This window comes from Strigops habroptila, chromosome 8 (assembly GCF_004027225.2).
Source record: "Strigops habroptila isolate Jane chromosome 8, bStrHab1.2.pri, whole genome shotgun sequence".
Lineage (NCBI taxonomy): Eukaryota > Metazoa > Chordata > Aves > Psittaciformes > Psittacidae > Strigops > Strigops habroptila.
The window spans coordinates 31,387,845-31,410,288 of record NC_044284.2 but is presented as its reverse complement, the minus strand read 5'-3'; the positions used below and the strand labels follow the sequence as shown (position 1 = coordinate 31,410,288).

The window sequence follows — 22,444 nt, the reverse complement described above, 5'->3', positions numbered from 1 at the left end:
AGTATGCTTACTCCAGTTACTGACTGGTGAGAGAAAAATATATTTATGGCATATTGATGAATGTTAAAGAAAAAAAAATCATATGGTTTAACCTGGGAATGTCTACTAGCTGGCCAATAGAAACTGGTTTGGATGTTACTTGCCCTTTTTAGTGAAGGTCCATGTTTCCACTTTCATGAGATTGTTCTAGACTTACCTGTATGCAAATGAGAGCAAAATTTATTCATTTGCTTAGCCAAAACCTTGTGAAAAGCAGAGAAACAAACTGTACAATCATGTCTTTATAATCAATCAGTAAGATATTTCATGACTTATTCTGAAAATGTATGTAGTGACAAATGAGCATTATTTTTAGAATCTTTCATATAGACTTCGTTGCTTTAAATTGCTGCCAAAGTTGTTTCTACAAATTGATAGATTAAATAGATATGTTGTACATCTCACTCTCCAAACCGCCTCTTGCCAGAAGGTTCTATGTCCCCCTTTTTTCCCCTCCTCTATTTAATGTTGTACTGGGTGTGTCCCATGACTGCTTTGCAGTCACAAGTTTTCTTTTTTTGTCCTTCACACCCATCCATGAGGTACAATCACGCTCCAGCCCAGAGCCACGTGGCCACACTGATCCAGTGCTGAGCCCAAGCTCACAAGGCCTGCTGAAAAATAAGGTATATTAGTTGATTTTTGCAGTTATCACGGTGATGTATCTTTTTGAGAAGAACCTATCTGTATTCTGCCACTGAGCATGAATACCTGAACATGCTCCTCTTTGCGGAAGTACAGATGGATAAATAACTCAAGGAGGTCTGGAAACATCCAAAGGCTCTTAGAAGCCGTGTTCATAGCTATTCAACTTTTATATGGGCCTCACAAGAGTTCATACAGACTTCTGAACTGATGAACTGATCTTTTTTTCAGTAAAGTCAACAGCGAAATTCTCATTAACTTCCACAGCAACTGAATAAAATCACTAGATGCAAAATTTTTTTTTTTTTTTTTCAATGATGCAGTTAAAGTGTTATCAGCTCAGAGAGTCTTTCACAAACTTCTTGTTAATTGAGCCCTAGTATTTCGTCTCTGGTTGCCAGTACTATTAACTTCTGTTTGAAAAAATGTTACTGGCTCTTACAGCTGTAAAGCAGAAAACCTGAACACTAACTGCCCAACTCTATAAAACTCCTCATTAATTATTTATTTAAATGGCATCAGTCTAAAGCTATGCTCATAAACACTGGGTGCCTGGCACTGCTGAAACTGAGAAGGGAAAATTCAAATGACAGGGGAAATCCAGCTATTTCTGTCCTGAATTTACAGCAAGCGTGTGGCTTAGTTGTACGTCTCTCACTTTTCAGAATGGAGCATAGCAGAGCAGGCTTACCACTGCTATACAGCATCATCGTGTCTTTGATATATTGGTTAACATATAGATTTGAGGATCAGACGGAACTGAATGTTTCTTTTTGAAAAGATTTTGTCATAAAACTTAGGTTTATGTTAAGGCTGCAAACTGTGGCACAAATCTTTTCTTTGTATCAGTGTAATTTCCAGGGATTTTTTTTTTTTTTTTTTGGTGTTTTTTTTTTTTTTTTTTTTTAATGTGTATAGGGCTTTTTTTTTTTTTCTGAATTTTGGACTTACATACAAGTAACACTAAGTATATTTTAAAGCACATTTTCATGCCCAATAGTGCTTATAAATCAGGTAGTTGTAGTAATTTCTGTGAGGGGGTATTCATGTATGTGAGAAGATATCTAAAACTGGACAGTGAGATGATCCATGATGAACGTTAAAGGTCCAGAAGCTGATCGATAGCTGGTGTAAATTGTATGGGCTTCATTGATTTCAATGGTCCTACGATACTAATTCAGCTGGTGTTAAAAAAAATGTCATCGGCTGAGCATGTGGTCAATAACAATGGAGAATGCAGAATGCGGTACAGGTGTTACCTCCACAATGAGTACTTGCATTTACCATTGAATTGACTCTGCATGGTGCAGAAAGGTTTATTGGTGTTTTTTAAAATCTCTACTAGCTGGCGCAGTGCATATGAGTATGCACGTGGAGAGAAAGATGCATGTATACATATATCTCTATAAAAGAACGCAGTTTCTGTGACAAATAAATACTTAACATGGCTTTTACTGCTGTGATGGTAATTTTATCTTCAACTAAAAAAACCCCAACATTTCAAGATACTGTATGAAAATTATGTGTCCAAATTTGTTACACTCGTATGAGGTTTTTCATTTGTCCCAGTAGCAAGGGAAACTGAACTCAGAACATCCTTAATCCACAACTGTAATGTGGCTTTAATCCACAACTTACATACAACACTTAAATTCCTCTTAGAAACTAAAGCTTATTACAGAAATGATAGTTTCTCATGTGTATAAATTACTGAGAACTATAATATCAACAAAAAGCAATGAAGCCATGAAGTTGAACATAAAAATCTACACTTTCTAGGTGATTCTCAAATTTTTTTGAAAACATTTTCCCCCAGATAAAGTTCATTACCTTGTTCTAAGCATTTCCCATTTTATAAAGTTGTTTTTACTGAATCTGTAAATAAGAAATTAATTATATAATAGCATTAACAGAACCTAATAGAAAAGGGACTTTGCAAATGGCCAGTGATTAACTGCTGCACAGTTCTCTTGAATGCCTTATGAAATGCCACTAATTTCTAGTCTGCGTACAAATGTATTGATGTGCTAGAAATAAGACAAATTAGAATGTTTGGAGTAGAAGCCAGTTCACTATTTTCAAATTGTTCATATTTAGCTGGAGGCCTCAGAAGGCCATCTTAATCATATTGTGTTATTATTTCAAACAAAAAAAGAGATTTTAATGATATTTGGAGAAATTCCCTTAGCTTACAGACTGAAAATAATGCAGAACTGCTGCAACAGATATTTTGACAAGACCTCTGAAAAATAACAAAACCTCTGCAGGGAGTTTCTCATTAACCTAATTTATTTGGAAGCACATTTTCTCAATAATAATTAAATTATCTAATGTTCGCTTACATTAAAAAGTGATCATCTGTAACGGTTCATTACTAGAAAAAAAGTGGGGAAAAAGGCTAATATTTTAAACTGACACCACAGGAAAAAACCCCAACAACTTACAAACATCAAAGAAATCCCATGATGTTTGACAGCTTCCTATGAAGTCAACTGTTTCATCTCTAGTGAAGTTGGCAACAGAAATTCCAGCATTTTCTGTGCAGTGGTGTCTTTAAAGCCATAATGCTTATTTCTTAGATCTCTATTCATCTCTTTTTCAGGGTGCTTCAATAACCAAAATATCCAGTTATTAAAGTCTTGTGACACAGGAATCCATGTTTCATATGGACAAGATAAAATATAACTCTGTTTTCTTATGGACCATGGTATTCCAGTAGTTCACGCATGCCTTTCAAGTCTTCGGTGGGTAGAGAATATCAGGTATAGCCAACTGAGATACCATTGAGCAAAATGTGTTTTTATCTGCTTTATTTCTCCTAGAAATGTCAGCACAGCACATTATATTGCCTGTAATTTTAATAGATAAATGACACAATGATTCCATTGTTGGTTTTTTTTTCTCAAAATGGTAGAATACATTTTCTTAAAAAGGTCTGCAAACATATTTACAAAAGTGTGAAAGCAATAAATGCAGGCTTTTTATATTGTTACTGAACTTACAAAGACTGACTGGTTTCCTAATTTTATTGGAAATCTGGTCCAAGGATGATACAAGAAATTAAATATCACACTCAGTTTTGCTTTCCTATAGGCTACTGTGGAAAATAAATCAAAGAGATAAGTATTTTAAAAAGAACAAACTTATATTCAATAAAGCATAATGAAGATATTCCAAACCCATTTCCTATATTTTAATTTTGTTTCAGCTTTAAAACATCTCTTGCTCTTTCTTATATAGTGTTATATTAAAATGCGGGACACCATCTTACTTTTGGAAAGCCAGCTGCTGTAATGTAATTATAAAGTAGCCACTACAATATCATTCACAGTATCTGTATCGCAGGAATGGACTTTTTTTTTTTTTTTTTCCCAAACAGGCATGATTAAATTTGTGTTACTGCCTTCATCTTTCACATTTTAAATACTGTTGGCTGACAGAAATAAAGTGTAGTGTCATGCTTGGTTTACCTAAATAATTTATTTTGTAACTAATAAAAGTAAACAATTACCAGATACTGTATAGAGAGAGATATATAGATATATGGCCACAATAAACTATAGTAAAAAGTTATTTTGGTTTTGATAAAGAAAAGCACATAAAATCATATTTCATGAATATCATGTTTTATGGCCATCAGTATTTTTGTGTGGTGGTTTTTTTTTTGGTTTTTTTGTGGTTTTTTTTTTTGTTTTTTTGTTTTGTTTCATCAACATAGCAAAATACAATCTTCCTATTAAACAATAATTATCAGATGGCAGACAATTCTTTTTATTGGTTTACATTGGCAGGTCACAGTCTAAAAGCACAACCACATCAGGCAGAAATTGCACACAGACCATCCTGGATTTTGAAGACTATTTTTTATGCTTCTACCAAAAGACCTTAATTTAAAACTGGGAACTGTAGTAAGCACTAATGAAATACATTGATTCTTTGTTTTGGTTTGGTCTTTTTTTAATAGCTAATTGAAATGACTGAAATTGTAGTACTTTATTTTGCTTTCAGGTTCAATTTTAATGTCTGTGTTTGGAGTTAGCAAACATGCTTTGAACCTCCTAGCAATTGTTTATGAAATTTCAGTCACCCAAATAAAACCCAGCTGATTTTTTTGTCCATCATGGAATACTGCAGATTTATTTCAATTAGGCCTGTTCCTTGGATTATTTTTCGTGTTGATACTTGTGTTTTTAACTTATTCCAGAGAACTAGGGGAGACTTGTGTGTAATACTATTACATCATACAGTCACAATATCAGTATTTCTGTAAGAAATGATCATAGGTGGGACTAGCCCATAAATATGCAGTTGTATTAGTTGTAGAGGCATGTTTATGTCTTCAAAAACCAGACTGGTCTTAAGATATTACTCTTTATTTGAGACAGTTACCATTACTTCATTAAAAAATGACAAAACAGCAATAAACATTTTAGCTCTTTAATGAGCAAAGATCAGGTCTCTTAGCATTGGAATAATATTCGTTATCCAGATTATCTTTATTTCACTCAGCGACCAGTAATATGGCCAAGAAGTACAAAGTAATTTTCCATCAAGTAGTATACAATTTTCGTGTGTAATAAGCTTTCGTTCTTGAAAAAGAGTAACTGAAAAGAAATGTTTCTGTTACTGCAGTTAGTTTGTCAGAGAAAGTTCTTCGCATTATCTTACAAACTATCAAAATTGCTAGTAATTTGAAAAAATGTAAAAAAAAATCACATAACTTTAGTCTAATAGAAATATAGTACAGATAAGAGAGAAAGTATTTATCAGGGATGTGCTCTTAAGTCCATCTCAATTATTTCTTTTATATAAATGTACATCTGATTACATATACAAACATTTTGAAAGGACCATGATATATAATTACTGGAAAGCAACAGGGGAATGAAAAATTTCTTGCGATTTTAGAACATTCATTTCAAATCACACAAACATATGTAGTATTCAGATTTTAAAATTTCAAGTTGTTGGCTCTCTCCCCATTCTTACATATCCTCTTTTTCTACACTGTTGCCATCTGGTCTAGAGAATTCATTTGAACGGTGAAGCTAATGTATAGCAATTGAAGTATTGCAAGTAAACTTTTTAACATGCAACATGAGTTTAAACAATAACCTGAAAGGTGTAATCAAAGTGATAATATTGGGGCATTTCTGTATTGCAAATTATCATTGCAATTAAATTTTTGGACACACTTTAGTTTACCAATTTGAACTAAATATATTGTAATTAAATCACAGCAAATCATAAATCCTTATCAAAGGATATTCCATGAAAGTTGTAGTTATGTTAAAGTTAGGAATTATTTAGGTGGAAAGGAAAAAGAACATGAATAATAGAGATTTTTTTTGTCTGGGATTCGTATCAGTGAGGGTTCACCATTGTATACCTAAAATGCCATATATACCTTCAAGAACTGTTGCAATTCCTTCTATTTCTGAAGCTACCATGAAATATTTTGCTGTAATTACTTTTGCCCCTTTAAAAAACTTCTTTAGGTTGTTCCAATTGATGGAGAAAGCTTCTATTAAAAACTCCAATGGGATGAGAAGAATTTTAATTACGGCTTAATCAGCAGCACAGCCACCAAGCATATAAATTATCATGCACATCGTGCTAAAAATATCCAGTTTCCTTTATTCCCACAACTTTTATACTGACAGCACTTATGTGATAAAACTTCTAAGACTGGCAGATTTCAGCATGAGCCCCTTTCTAAGGCCTTAACAGCATTGGTGCTTTGTGTACTTATTCAAATATGTAAATATGGTCTACACAAGAAAACAGGTCCAAATAAAAATTGGTGAAAATTATCTGACATTCCATTAGTGTGTCCCTTGTGCATATTTATAGATTTTTAAAATTTTCAGTCATAGTTCTTTCCTGTTTGTGTTGCACATGCCTAATTCCATTATGTAACTTAAATCTTCAAAAAATTAATACTTGAATGTGAATGAAAATATCATTCAGGACAACTGCTTCAAGCAATTGCAAACAGTTGTTTGGGTTTTTTTTGTTATTTTGTTTTGTTTGTTTCTTAAGTTCATTTGTTATATGTACAATTCACTTTTTCAAAACCCCAAAAGTTCTTGATATGTATATTCACATATTATTCCTCCATATTTAAATAGTAAGAGTCTTGTAGGTTGAAAGCCAAGTAATCTTCAGTTACATCACCTACTGTAATCCATCAAAAAATAAAGTTTGTTTCGTCTTGTCTGGCTATACCCTGGTTGTTGAGTGTGAATGGGGGTGGGGATGAGGATGGGGCAGAGTATTGTTCTGTCCTCCAGTAAATGTATTGAATGTGTGTAGGGGTTGAATCCCTGGTATAGTGTTGGGGATCATTGTGATGGTATTAGGTGTCATTAAGGGAATATCATCAGGAGACCTTCTCATAGCTAGCGTGTAGTCTGGGGGACAGGCGGTCCTAAGAACCACCTCATGTGGATGGATGGACTCACATTCATGATCCAAGTCAGTGTGCTTCATTTGGAGGGACATTATCTCCTCTTCTTGTGCATGGGTAAGATCATTGGTAGTAGAACGTTGTGGGCTACATCGCCTATGAACATCATGTCTCCGCTTGTCTTTTTTGTAGTACAATGCTGCAAAGGCCAAAATGTTCAGGAACAGCAAAGACGCACCAACTGCAATAGTAACACTCAATTCTGTTGAATAGTCCCTTTGATCCACTGAAAATGGGCTTGGTTGTTGTTTGGGATCATCTTGTTTGGCTGTAGGAAAGGCTGAAGTAACAGAAACAGAATTTTTCCTTGTTGGTCTGAAAGTATTATCAGTTGATGGCACTTTAGTTGTGGTAGAGGTATACTGTGAAATGTCGTTAAGATTGTGCAGATGAGGTACCAGTTCCAACCAAAGGTTCACTTTGTTGGCCCTATAATGTTCTTTAACTCTTGGTTTTAATCCAATGTGAAGATATAGTTGGTCTTTCTGAGAATATCTGGTCCATGCTACTTCTTCAAAACGATTTGGTTTTGTATGGATGAATTTTGTATCTTGCGGCACTGGTTGATTTGGGTCACTGAAAAAAAAAAAAATCTCCAATGTTACAAAGTATTTAAAAGGAATTATAAAATTAACATAATTAAGATTTTATACTTAATGTTCAAGTCTGCCTTTGGACAGAGCAGAATGCTATTTCCTAAAATTAGAGGCCTTAATAATCTTGATTAGAAACACATTATGCAAATGAACCCTTCTTTTACATAGACTTCAGAGACTTCCCTAGTTCTCCAAAAGGCTGGTATCTCACACCCTGAATTATTTTGCTGCTGAAGACAGATTGCCAGTAATGTGGTAATGTGGACAAATGTCTGAGAGACCAGCATGAGAGTACATTAAGCTTTGCTTTTCTATTTTAGCAATATAAAGCTCAGCATTTCAGTTCATATGTGGTATCTGTGGCCATAAGGTGAAAGGCCATGGAAGGGCATAGCTCAGCATAATACACAGTGACTTAGGAGTCCAATGGCTGAAGGTAGGAAAGTGTTTTGAAATACCAGTGAAAGAAGAATTTACGAAAATGACGAAACTTTTCAAGTTTGAAGTTACATATTTTATGGTCAGAATTGTCAATTTAAAACACAAAACATTATTAAAATAAGCTGTAATATATTTGACGCAATATTTATGTAATTTTTTGTCTCACTGAATGAAAATATTATCAGTGCTGGGGTAAAACAGTTACTAATGTAACCATTTTTAACTATACGCATATGTTAAATGCTTAGTTTTGGACTGTTCTAGGGATCCCTTAATTATTTTTGTGTACAAAGTATTTTTTTTAACACACAGAATGTTCTCAAAGCTATTTTTCCCTCTTTTTGCTAGCATGTGTAAGTGAGCTGAGTGACATTACAATAAACATAAATATCCAACCCAACTCTTAGTCTCTTATTCATCCTGCAAGTACAGAGGCATTCCCAAGGGAGGTAACTAAGTGAAAGCACTGCATCTTTATATCCTGAGTTTGTATACAAGACTACTCATTATCTGGTACTCACCCAGTTTTTGCAAAGTTTGTCCAGTATGTCATCACCACTGCGCTTAGCATGACATCATTTTTGGAGAAATTACAAGGAAATAATTCCGTAGGACCAATCATGGGGATTCCTAGTACATAAGGAACCTCATCTCCATGGGCTGCATCTGCCCATGCAGGTACCTGATCTGTCTGGCAGTGATGGTAGAAGGCATAGAAATATGTAGGCGATCCAAAATTTGAGTGAAGATCTGCTGTAGCCACTGCTGGTGCAACCCACTGGTGATCAGTAAACAAAGCCAGTAGTGTTTTCCTTCTGGTCTCAGGATTGTGTCGATCTGCCCAGTCTGTGTACATAAATTTAATGGTTTCTCTCAATATATCTTTGCCTTCAGGGTATCCGTATAAGTTATCAACAAAATTAGAAACAGCAAAGTCAAAATCACTAGCCGATATGCCATCTTCACTATCCACAATATTTTCAACAAATTTTAACCCTTCTCCTTGGTTAACTCCCAACATGATGTCATAATTGAGGAATTCTCCTTGTTCCATCAATATCTGAGGATCGTCTGGTATCACATCGCCATCAATTACTGGTCCAAAGGCTATATGGTATCTTGCTGGTTGAATGTCCTGGTCGACAAGTTCTCTGTAAGGCTTCTTCTGCAGACATTCTACCAATTCTACAGTGTCTGACATGTTGCAACCAACTTTTGTAGCCAACATCCTGGCATATTTTGCAGGCTGAAAACTAACTGCCCAGCTGGAGAGAGCTGTTCCACTTTGAGCTATTGCTCTTTGAAACAGTCCTGTGGGGAGAAATATTTGAAAACTGAAGTGACCTTGAAACAGCTACATACTTGAAAGATTCAAAGGAGTTCTTTGAAACAATAGAGAACTTTACTAGAAGAGATAGTTGAATCTTAATAGTACTTAAATACACAAGACGGTGAGATCTGACTGCCATTGTACCTACAGGTAATATATACAAAATAAATGCAGTACGTGCAGAAATTGAAGCAAATTATTCTACCTCAATGTAGTCCAGCTGAGGAACAGATATTCAAAAGAAACTCAAGAAGAAAAAGAAGTGGCATTACCTTATGTAGGATAACACTATTAGCTTGAAAGAAATTGCAAAAGTTAAAGCAATTTATAGGTTGGAGGAAAAGCCAACATGTTTCTGAAATGGACTGAATTTCTGGGTATTGTCCAATCAGCAGCAATATGTGTGCATACAACTATGTGCTGAATAAAGCCAACTACTGTTTTTTTTATGATTGGTTTGGGATTAAACTTGGTTTGAGAGGTGCAGTGCTTTTGAATTGTGTATCATAGCAAAAGTTTGTATTCTGGAGTAATAGATAAGAAGGTACTAGGCAGCTATTAAATTTATAAGAGTCTAAGTCAAGATCCTTTCTCGCAAGGTGTTTTTTTCATTAAGGTTTATAGTGATCACACTTATATAAGAAGGGAAATTATATATTTTACACTACTTAGCTTTGTAATTCAGAGATTTAAACATATGTTCACTTAGAGGAGAGAGAGAGAGTAAGATCTGGCACTGCCTATAAACTTGTAGCAAATCCCAGACTTCAGTGCAATTAATTTGAATTTATCCTGATTTAACTAGCAATCTGGACCAAGAATTCTACTCACAGAAATAACAAAATATGTTTAATTGACATTTCCCTCTCCCTTCTGTAAGCATTTTTGAGCATATCACGGATGAAGGCCTCACTCCCTTTTAGTCAGTGAATCAATCTGATTTTTTTGCTTTAAACGTTAATGCAATCAAAACTCCACCGTTGTCCCTACACTTCTTGTGCTCCCTTTGTGTTGGGGCTTTGCCTTCTCCTGCTCGCTTTGGGGAGAGTAATTCCAGTTCTTACAGAGATATTTAATCTGAACCTTGCACAAAAGAATGCTCTCTAATGTCGGAAAATTAGACTATATTCAGGTAACTGTCATCTTTCTTGTTTTTTTGCATTTTCGTAGAACTGCATGCAGTTCATTTCAGTAGCACATCTTTTGCACTAATTACTATAAAACATTTAATACTGAACTTTACCTCCTATAGCTCACTGTGGGTAATACAAAATGGTCTATAGCATAGGTAAGTTATGCTGATTTAAGATACATGGGTCAAAATCTGGTTTTACTTATGCTGATAGGCACCTGGAGTAATTCCACTGACTTTGGTACAGTTGCTTAGGGACTGGACATGACATCTGGCCTCACACACTTAATGTTGCTAAGAATGTATGTTTGGTCCAATGCTTAATGAATAAATAGCTGGATACTCCCACTAAAGGAACTGGCATTAAGGTGCTCAGCTTACCTCAGAATTTTATTCCAGTAATGCAAAAGACAGCGTTTACTTTGATAAGTAACTTATTGATAAAAAAATTCCATAGCCTCTAAACAAAGTCAGAGACATGCCTTTACAGCTTCTATTGCAGCACTAGAGCCTGTACACTCAGAAGTTAGTTGGAATCAGTTGCTGGAGAAAACATTTTACAAGCTTCTGAGGATTTCTAAAATCATTACAGACTGTATTAGGTCCAAATCCAGAAGTCTTAAAATCAGATAGGTGTACTGAAATATACTGAAATATGTAATCTCAAGCTTCTCCTTTAATTTATGAGAAGTCATATCCAAGATATTATTTCCTTGCAAGCTATGGGTAAAAAAATAAGAAAGAACTTGAGCTATAAAGCAGGTAAAAATATATTTGCATGTTTATAAGGCCAGATACTGAGCTAGTATAAATCAGCCCAAAGCCAGTGGAATTATGCAGAGGATCCAGGCTTTGTAATAAATGTAACTAAATGACAAAACCAAATTTTCACAAAGATGTATTTCATGATGCTTCATAATGTTTCTTTTTTGCATATTGTGTAAATCTATTTTTATTGCTTTATTAAATATCTCTGAACAAGGACAGAAAGTGTAAGCTACATATTAAGAAAATGCTGATATAAACACTATGGCTTGCTAAGTGCTACATAAACATTAAATGCTGGAATAAGTAAAAGTGGTCAAGTCCTCTGGCCATGAAGTTATCGTAGAAAATGAAAATCAACATCCCTCCTTCTGCTTAAGACTGCTTATGGAAATATTCTTCCTCTCAAACCATTTGGTGAAAAATGAGCAATAGTATGAAAAATTATTTTAATTCTGTCACATAATTCCTGGCAGAAATTGATACCACACAGGATGGAGAACTACATTTTTATCTGATAATGTGTATGATTATTATAGCTGATGGGCTTCAGACTGATGGAAAGATTTAAATGTTCAATGGACCATATTGCTTTGTGACTTCTATTCAAAGCCTCACCAAAGTAAGTAATAATAATTTGCACATATTCATCTACATTTTCAGAGCACTTTCTGAAGATGGGTGTTCTTCTGCCCACTTGCAGATGGGCAGCTGTGAACAGCACCATCTTGAAATAGGCTAAATACTTCCTCTCAACTACCAAGGGATCCTTTCAAAGGGAAATAAGGAAGCAAAGAGAGCATCTGAATTTACAGCTTATAAAAGAAACTGGTTAAAATGTGAAACAAAAGGTTTTTTTGAAAATGCAAAGATATTTGAAAAGGTTTGAAAACTTGAAATAACTTTTCTTTTTTGCAGCTGACCAATTTTGATTTCAGTATCTTTTTTTCAGTGGCAGGTCTAACCACCCCGACATGAAACATAACATACATGGAGGTGTGGCATATTGTTCTGTTTAATACAAATTTCAGTAAAGCAAGTTTTTGCTTTCTTATAGAAGAAATCTTCAGAAATTTACTTGTACAATTGCATTTTCAGTATACATTCGTAAGTCCTCTCCAGTCTTCTCCCAAATCCTGTGATCTGCTATGTTGAGAGATTACTGCATCAGTTTTCCCAAATCAATTCTGCTCCTGGCAGAATTTGGCCATGTGTTAGAACATGACAGGGTAAAATTTACTGATAAGAGGCAACATAAGACTGTCCAGATATTGTAAATTCACATTAATGTTCCGTTACATCAAGAAGATCGAGATTAAGATCAAGTGAGAATCAGGGCAGAATAAATCAGGCCTCCTCATTCAACCTATGACAAAAGTTATTTTTGTGAGTTCTGATGAAAAAAGATGGTGCAGTGTGACCCTCAGATTACAGTATAATAAGGTAATGCTTACATCTTGTTCTTACTAGCCAGTTTATAAATATGTCCTATTTAAGTGCAGGTAGTTATGGGAAATAGATTACATTAAAAATCAAATTGTGGAAATAGTCTTAAATTTAAACCAGAATCTATTTTCCACTAGATTTTTCTTGTAAAAGCTGTATTTTTCTATAAGTTAAAATAGTATAAAAGCCTGATCTAAAGAGTCTGTCACTTCTATTGACCTCAGTGGGTTCTGCATCATGACTTTGAGTAAATGCAGCTCTTTTAATGTCAGTAGAATTATTTTTTTATGACTGGCCAGTTAGTCCCCCGTGGAGATACAGAAATATCAATTAGTGGAGGATTGTATGCACAGGGCACAGTGTGATGTCCTGGTAAAACTAAACAATACAGATAAAAATGTGTGAAAACATTGAGACAAATGTAATGTGATCAATAAGGAATAGCCATGCAAATGAGAGAAACTGCATGGAACTGCGGTGCAAAAATCATAGGAAAAAAAATTGGATGCCTCAAATAGTATGTTTTTAATTTCCTGCTGTCTACCTCAACTAGAGAGAAAAGCTGTTAGTTATGGAACAGGGAAAAAACATATAGAAGAAAATCCATTTGCAACTTGGATGCTTTGACAATTTTGGATCATGCATGCAAAACATTCAACCATTCTTTTATTAGATGACAGCAAGTGAAGTTCATGCAGTTTCAGACAAAAGATTTCTGAACTAGGTACTTGTTTCCTTCACACAAAATAATAGTTTTAAACATTTTAGCTGTTAGCCAGAGAAAAAGAAGCTGTGTCATTTTAGTTTTCGTTAAATTCTGCTACTTATGACAAATTAAACATGCCTTTGATGACTGTCTGAATATACATGACCTCATCTACAGTGATAATGACTGACTGGTTTTCCTAAAAGGGCACCCTTAGGAGAGAAGAGACCAAAATGATACACCAAGAAAATGCTGTTCTGAAGTCTGCTAGAAAGAGTTTCCATAAAGCTCCATAGAAAAAAGAAGAAAATTACCCAAAATTTAAACATGCACAGAAGAGCTGAGGGAGAAGACAGCTTGTACAGCCTTTAAAAAGTTTGCTTAATATTGAGCTGAACTCAATAGTTCATAGGAACATAGAGAACATACAGAACATCACATAATACTAATGGTGGTAGCATGCAGACACCAAAATTGTCAAGATTTGCAACCTGCATAATACCTTTGGTTGAATTGCTCCAACGGTTACCTTCAGAATAATGGGATAATGTCAACAGATTGACGCATGAACCGCCAGCACCAGATCCAAAAACAGTTATTCTTAATGGGTCTCCACCAAAGAACCCAATATTTTCACTAGTCCATCGCAAAGCTTGTATTAGATCAAGGAGGCCATAATTTCCTTTTGCTGCTTGGTCCCCAGTGCTCAAAAATCCTGTGAACGTAAATAAAGAAAGAAAGGGTTAGCAAGTGCACTTCTGAGTAATCCTGTTGCAATCTTCTAAGTAAGATTTCAAATATATATGCCATTAAATATTATACCACTACATAATTTTCCATATTCATTGGACGATAATTTGCAATTTTTCACTCTTCCTGAAATTATTTGGTATTCACACTTCTGGCCATGATATATATATGAATGTAGGAAAGATGAAGATACATCCCCGGCAAAAAACTCATCTAAGTCTTAACAGGTCACAGTGTATTACTCCCAAACAATTCATTTTGATTGTACTAAGAGTAAAGGTTTAGCAAACAGATATGCTGCAGTCATTTTGCAAGTGATTTGGTCAACTGCATATTGCACTTTTGTACTTAGATGCAGCCATGAGCTTTGTGCATGCCTGAGAGGCAAAACTTCTCTGTAAACTGTGTTTGGATATGCCCCGGCAACACACTATCTTTTCCTTTTTTCTCCCCCCAAAATGCAGCTTATTTCACCAGATAAGCTGGGTTGAACGATGCGAGCAGCTCTCAAGTCCCGGAGCTCTGTCCCATAGTCATTAACCTGAGTTAATTGAATCTACATTAAATGGATAAAGACAATTTAAGCATGACTCCTTAACTTCAAAAGATAAGAGCTCAGGGGTAATCCAGAGAGCACAAGAATTGCTCTGTTTTATTCATACTGAAAGAAAAACGGCGGAAAGTGTCAGGTGCAGGAACAACTATTTTACACTTCCAGCAGTACCGTTGTAGTATTGCTGTTACTCTTATCATTAGAGCCTACTGACTCTAAAAGGTGGACAATAAAGCCTTTGAAGAAAATCTGTGTCGATAAAAGACATTGCTTTGCTTTTGGATCCCATTTGTTGACATTTCCAATTTTCTCAGCTTAATAAACAAAAGTTTAAATAACACCAGCATTATGAAGTAGCCTAGCACCTCCATATGCGTATTGAACTGATTTAATGCTCACTAAATCGACAGTGTAACTGTTTTTCAGTACATGCTTTGTAGAGAAATGCAACCATTACAACAATTATTTCCACATTAATTAGATATTAGTGGGTCGTCTAGTCTCATCAAAGTTCTACTGATTTAACTCTCTTGAGTGCAGCCAGCCTGCTCAAAAGAAGTTTACAGTAGTTTTTCAGACAAATGGCTCTCAAAGGAGTCCTGCTGTTTTGTTATGACAATAAAAGCAGCTTCTGAGACATTTCTAAGAAGACAGACACATGCACATTCATATATCAAGCAAAGATTTAACAAGAATACAGATTTGGTGCATGTGTGTACCTATATTCATGCATAGAATGAACACGTAATTTGCTATTTTATTAATATGATGATTTGACTTCAAATGGCAAGCTTACATTTGGTGTTATGTTGTATGTATAGACATTTACACTAACAGACCTTTGCTGTAAACTGCACTGAAAGCTAATTGGCCTTGCTGCCTCCACAGTTGAGCTATGCTCTGTTTAGGGCGAGCAGCTTTGTTTGTGTAGGTCAATCCTGATTTTTGTTACCATGGAGATGGAACAGGAAAGTGGCATAAGGTGCCAGGCCAGCAATTCTCCCACTCCCAGACCTAATGGACCAAGTCTAATGGGCAGAGTTCATTCACTGTAGCCACATAAAATGTTACTCTGATACTAGACTTTAAAATAATTGCTCTTCTACAACTAAAACAAGTCACATTTACTACTTAACTGCATAAAAAAAGCAAAGTAGCATCACTACCATAGAAGAAAATACCACTTTTATATTCATGAAAAGCCCAGAAAGGAAATAAAAAATAGAATTAATTGTTTTTCATTTTACTATTACAGCTCTTTACTGAATTGAGATTAATATCATGCTATTTTACTCTGCTTCACTCTCCTTCATTTTCTTCTGTGTAGCCAGAGTGACTGGTGGGCATGCCTGTGTGAAAAGATGGCCCCAGTATAATCCTTCCCGCACAGAAGCATTCATTCCTGTGTTTACACTCCAGTGAAAAGTTGTCTCCCATAAACACTTTTTAAAGACACAGAGAGATATGTCTTTTAACCACAAATTAATGAAAGCTTCCTAACCATTCTCACTGCCTTTGTCAGCCTGCTTGAAGTTAAGGTATGGTACCAGTGACTGTAACAAAATTAAAGTGTAGGAATTTATGGGAACTACGGGATCCTGTGGCTGCCCATGCTGGGAAAGTCTTTCCCTTTCTTCGCATAAGTATATGACTGTGGAAAATCAGTGACAAAACAGTTCATAGTATTAAGCACATAAGTGACTGCACTTATTTAAGGAATTAGAAGAATGATTGACACTGGCGGTCCTGGAAACACAGGCAGCAATGAGATGAGAGCAGTACAGCAGTTACCAAAACTTTGCCCTAAACAAGTCCTTCTTTGCTTTTTCCCCTTTCCCTGGCTTGCAGATTCCCTGAGCTTGAGCAGGATCTGCTCTCTCCAGAGCTACAGTGTTGGTTCAAAAAGATCCTGTAGATTTCTCAAAGTGACTCCAAGGGGTTTATTAGGAAAAGAGATGTTAGGGTTATAGTTGAGACACAGCGATTGCCTGAAGAACAAAAAATGCTAACACAAACTTTCTGAAAAAGTTGTTTTCCTTACTCTGCATAATACACAGCAAAATGGGAAGCAAGTAAGTCTTTGCCTGGAAAAGTAACACATTAAAATTATAGGTAAAGCCTTAGGACAATCCCCCACTGATAAATGAATTCACATCAAGCCCCAGAGCTTGATGGGGAAATCTGAAATCCTTGGGAAACTATAAATATAGTAATTTTAAAGAATCTTTGTGAAAAGGATCTGAAAAAGAGCAAAAGAGGAAATGTCTCCTATTGCTAAAAGTAGACATCAGGAACCTTGCATTCAGTTCAGGAAATGTGCCAGAAGGGGGAGCTTTCAGTTTATTTAAAAAAAAAAAAAAAAAAAGGACATATTAGTAATATTCTTCTCATTCATCTATATTAGAAAAATTATGACTTGTGTCCAGAGCAACAGCTCTGATGCAAAAGAAATATCTCACGCCTCCTCAGCAAGAACCACATTGGCTGACTTCCATATCTACACAAGATGGATGATGACTGATGTTGACTTTCATGACATGAAACATTTCTATCTCATTTTTCAGAACCATAAGAAGCCTGTTAATATCACCACCTGTTCATGCCTTTTTTCTTCCATGCAGTAGTATCAGCATGGCTTAGTAACACTCATAATGTCATGAAATCAGAGATAGGACTGATAAAAGAGATGAGGCTTTTCTTTTCAGTTTGTGGGTTTGTGGTTTTGTTTTTTTTTTGGAGGAGTGCCTCAATACAGATAAACTCATCTAACCAAACACCTGTAGAGAAATACTTTAACACACAGCAACATACCCACTCTGTAGGTCTGCGGGTGCAAGTACTTACTCCTATTTATCACTTCGATAAAAGAGAGACTGCAACAATATGTTTTGTCTTTATCACAAGAGGAGTTTTCAGTATGTAATTAATACAGATACCATACACTACCATGCATTTCTATGACTCTATCTGGATATTAAGCTAGCAATTTTGAGCCACAGAGGAGAACCTGCTTTTGCTGAAAAGGGCCGATGCGTCTGAAAGCCTGTCTGTTTTTAAACTGTTATCAGGTAGTCTATTAAAATAAATTATCTTTTTCTGCAATTGCTGTCTTCTTATTATCCTTGGATTGTCATTTCACCAAGAACGCTGCTATCATATGCTACCACCTTTTCCTCATGTAAAAAAAGTGAAGTAAATTATTTCTTATTTTAGTTATTCCAAGAAGACCTTTTGGGGGAAAAAAAAAGGGGGGGGGGGGAGAAGCTTATTTTTGTGTTATTCTCAAAAAAGGTCAGATTGAGCTAATTTTGTTCCATAATTAAGTCCTTCTACTGGAAATATTCCAATCATCAGCTGAACAATTGCTATTTTATAATTCTGAATGGAGAGGTTATCTCTTACTTTTATCTCCTCCAAAGGAGAAGACACTAATAGAATTATGGAAGTGAGGATGTGGTCTTTTGTGAGTTCAAGAAAGAGATTTATTAAGCTCATTTGGACCATTTCTCTCCTACATGTCTGTTAGAAAAATAGGCAGAGTTTGCCACAACCAAGCCCTGTATTTTGCGTTAAGGTAATTTTAATGCCTTATAGGTTTATCTGCCTGGGTAATGATTTCTGCTTGCCATTCAGATAAATCTTATTTTCTAATATGATTCCAGCATTTTTAAAGAGCAAACAAAGTATATTTTTTTAAAAAACCCTTTATAGATTGAATTATTCTAAGCTCTGGCCTAATTTGAGCATTCAAAAATTCATGCAGAGGGGAAGGCCAAGACAGAACTTTTCCTAATGCAAGGGACTGCTACAACTTGGTGTGGCAGTAAAAGACCAGGTGCAGGCTGGTGGGTATGAAAGTGCCACTTCACATCACAGAGAACCAAACCTTCCCTCTCATGAGTTCTGTCCATGTAAGTGTTTCATAACCCAGCAGCCACTGTGGCTGGATAAAAGCAAGTGGCAGAATGTCTTGTTTGAAAAAATAAAAATATCTGCCTGAGAGAAAATTCAAAGTAACAAATGCTACTCTAAAAATAAACCACAAGAACTTATAAAAACTGGTGTGATGTGCTGAAAAGGTTTTCCAAAGGGTTGTGCTACCGAAAGCAGTAACACTTCAGACTTTAATACTACCCACCTGTTCAGGCATGTGTTATAATAATTTAGCTATGTTTCCAGTTACAATTCCCTATGCAGTCAAATGTGATGTTTTATTTCGTTAAAAGCAAATATTAAATTGTACAAGTATAAATGCATCAATGCATAGTGGAAGAATGCAAGACGTTTTGAGGGAAGAATTTATATTCCCTCTGGATTGCAAGTACCTTGGTTAGGACTTTAGTTTGACACCCTCTATTAATACTGACTGGCAATTGTCACATACAGAAAATTTCAGTTGCCCTTTAAATTATACCTACTCAGTTAGAAATGTGAGCAAGATAAGCAAATTTTAAGCAATATGGTTAAACTTAAGGAGCACATTTGTTTTCATCTCAGACATTTCTCTTGAATTCGCATCGGCTAACAATCTCAATGAATTACGTGGGCAGCAGCGCTGTGAACATTAATGTATATGTGATATTCATGAAGCAGAGGATACTGCTCCTCGCTTTGCTGACCAGCACATCCTAATATTAATAGCATATTTTAGTAATGGATAAGGGGTAAGGTGACTAAAAGGACTAGGAACTCCCATAAGGAAGATGTAGGAGAATATAAACTATTCAGTGCAAGAAAAGTATTCCTTTGTAGACATCTGCAATATACCTCTGCTCAAGAATCAGATAAAGTCTTTTGAAAGTGCTGCTCGATAACGACTTTTGTACCAAACTCATTAAATATACAAAAAGAGTAACTGCAACATTACCAAAGTACTCATCTGTTTCTGTAGCTTTCTGCCACACACATATTAGTAATAAGATTAATGATTTCAGAAGTGCAAAATTTTAGCTTAGGTCCATGAGATGTGCAAAGTACCATGCTACATAATTATGCACTCTTTCCTGGCTGTTTAAGATTACAGAATCATAGAATTGTTTAAGTTGGAAAAGACCTGTAAGATCATAGAGTCCAACCATTAACACAGCACTGCCAAGTCCAGCACTAAACCCTGTTCCTAAGTGCCACATCTGTGTGTCTTTTAAATGCCTCCAGGGATGGTGACTCCACCACTTCCCTGGGCAGCCTGGACCAATGTTTGATAACCCTTTCCGGAAAGAAATTTTCCCTAATACTCAGTCTAAACCTCCCTTGGCACAACTTGAGGCGCTTTCCTCTTGTCCTATTGCTTGTTACTTGGGAGCAAACCAACATCCCCCTCTCTCCATCCTCCTTTCAGGTAGCTGTAAAGAGTGATAAGGTCTCCCCTGAGCCTCCTTTTCTCCAGGCTAAACAACCGTGGTTCCCTTGGCCACTCGTCATAAGACTTGTGCTCCAGAACCTTCACCAGCTTCGTTGCCCTTTTTGGACACACTCCAGCACCTCAATTTCTTTCTTGTAGTGATCAAAACTGACCACAGTATTCTAGGTACAGCCCCACCAGTGCTGAGTACAGGGAGATGATAATAGAGGATCATGTATAGAAGATAAATCAATGTGTCAGAATCTTTGCAGGTGTACTTTTAAACAATTAGAAAACAAATGTTCTGTTGCAAAATATTTGTTAACAGATGTACATTGTCAGGTTGGACAGTGCTCTGAGCAACCTGATCTAGTTGAACATGTCCCTGCTTACTGCAGGAGTTTTGGACTAGATGACCTTTAAGGTTCTTTCCAACCCAACCCATTCCATGAGTTTGTGATTCTATACATTATATGGATATATTTGCAAACAATTCAGTTTTCACATCATAAAGTTAAGTGACTGGTCACATTAATTGTTCAAAAATTTATACTTTCTGATGTCATTCTATATACTTTATAAAATAAGGACAAGTATCTTCCATACGAATAGCCGCAACTGATTTTTTCAGCCCACAGCTCTGTTTTGGGATGTGTTAGGCTTGTGTTTCTGCAGTGATCAAGTTGTGACTATCAAAAGACCTGAATGTGCCATGTAACACTGATTGATGGGTGAGGGCCAGGAAGGGTTCTGATACGAGGCCAGTTTAACTGCAAATGTTCTGGAGGTGTGATTTTTTTATTTTTTTTTCTAAGACCCTTATAGAATGAAAATCCATCCATGCAATATAGCTGGACTATGTGGCTGACTTAATAAGAACACCTCAGAAACTGAAAAGTTTTTTGTGCATAGTTGTTCCCACTATTCACATAACCTCAGTCACTTGGAAAAACCTAGGAAACAGCTGAACTATTTAGCTGTCTTAATTAAGCTGTGTTACTATAAGAACAGTACCTCAAGATTAAGTGTATGAATAATAAATTGTGCTTCAAGTAATGTGAAACAGCTACAGTTATTCATCAACTTATAAAACTCTAAAGTGGTGCATCTGTGAAGTAGAATTGCTTAAAAATACCAACAGTACCAACTCTACTGACCAGTGCTATTGCCTCAGAAGTTAGCCTTTGGAAATTCCCATCCATTTCACCAAGGTAAACAATTTACAGAATTGAATCAGTAAATATAAGAACTTGTAACTATATCTTTTGGAATTCTGAAATTGGAGAAAAGTGTATGATGATGTATAAGCTCTGATGTGCTTTTTCAGCATTGCTATTTTACTGTTGGAAGTTTTAGCATTCCTCCCAGAGTACCAACTCCTTCTAAACATTAGTGAAGTTGCTGGAACCTACAAAAAGGCTGGCCTTTCTTCGTGGCTCTTTGAAACAATGGAAGTTTTCACTTCTTTGCATTTTCTTAGTTTCTTCTCCTGTGAGAGGACAAACTGAACCCTGCAAGTTACAGAAGTCCCTTGCAGCTGTTTCAGTCTCGCATCTGTCACTTGCGAGTGCTGATGCATTACAGCAAACTTGTAGTATAGAGGAGGACTGCAAAAGAGTGAAGTGTCTCACACCAGAGCACTTCATTCCATTGTCAAAGATGTACTAGCACAACTTCACTGGGTGCAATGCAGCCCAGAGCAGGCTAACATTCAGTTTTTTTCCAAAACATGGGTTGTCTTTCACAGGCTATATCAAAGCTCTTTAAATAACAAAAAAAAAAAAAAAAAAGTCTGGATTAAGCCAGATTTTTTTCCTATCCTGGAAAGATTATCCTCAATCATTACAGACGGAAGATGCTTAGGTTTTCTGTGATAGTCTTGGCAAGTTTCAGTCATAGGCCGAAACAGGCTGAGATTATAATTTCTAGCATTCTCTGAAGGCTGCGAGAAGAGGATGACTGACTCTGCCTTTAAAGTTTCAGTAAAGAGATGATAAAAGTTTGAGTGTGCTTTCAAAATCTTTAGCTGCCTGTCCTTTACACGGCCAATGGTTATTTTCCATTCTGCCTTGTCTGTCACATTGGGACATTTATGGGCAGTGTCTCAAATTCTGGGTATTTTCTATGTGTGAGACATTGTATCAGTCCCTGTGACAATCCCATGCTTGCACAAGGGGTCAGGGTTTGGGGCAGGCCCACACAAGGAAGCAGGTCAATGTTTGTTTGTGAAG

At 35.9% G+C, this 22,444-nt stretch overlaps 1 protein-coding gene across 13 annotated transcripts in view; it reads right to left on the bottom strand.

Annotated features, from left to right (window-relative positions):
• Positions 1-4,431: 4,431 nt before the first annotated feature.
• The window catches only part of NLGN1 (neuroligin 1), a 406,008-nt gene continuing 387,995 nt past the window's right edge, over positions 4,432-22,444 (bottom strand). For 10 of the 13 annotated variants that reach the window (XM_030495209.1, XM_030495219.1, XM_030495214.1 and 7 more), the window contains 3 exons: positions 14,072-14,284; positions 8,712-9,501; positions 4,432-7,729 (listed from right to left, as the gene is read on the bottom strand). In XM_030495209.1, the coding sequence (XP_030351069.1) occupies positions 6,907-7,729; positions 8,712-9,501; positions 14,072-14,284 (1,826 nt within the window). In that variant the 3' untranslated portion in view covers positions 4,432-6,906. The remainder of the gene's footprint in view (positions 7,730-8,711; positions 9,502-14,071; positions 14,285-22,444) is intronic. The other 3 variants (XM_030495216.1, XM_030495218.1, XM_030495221.1) reach the window with 1 other exon arrangement.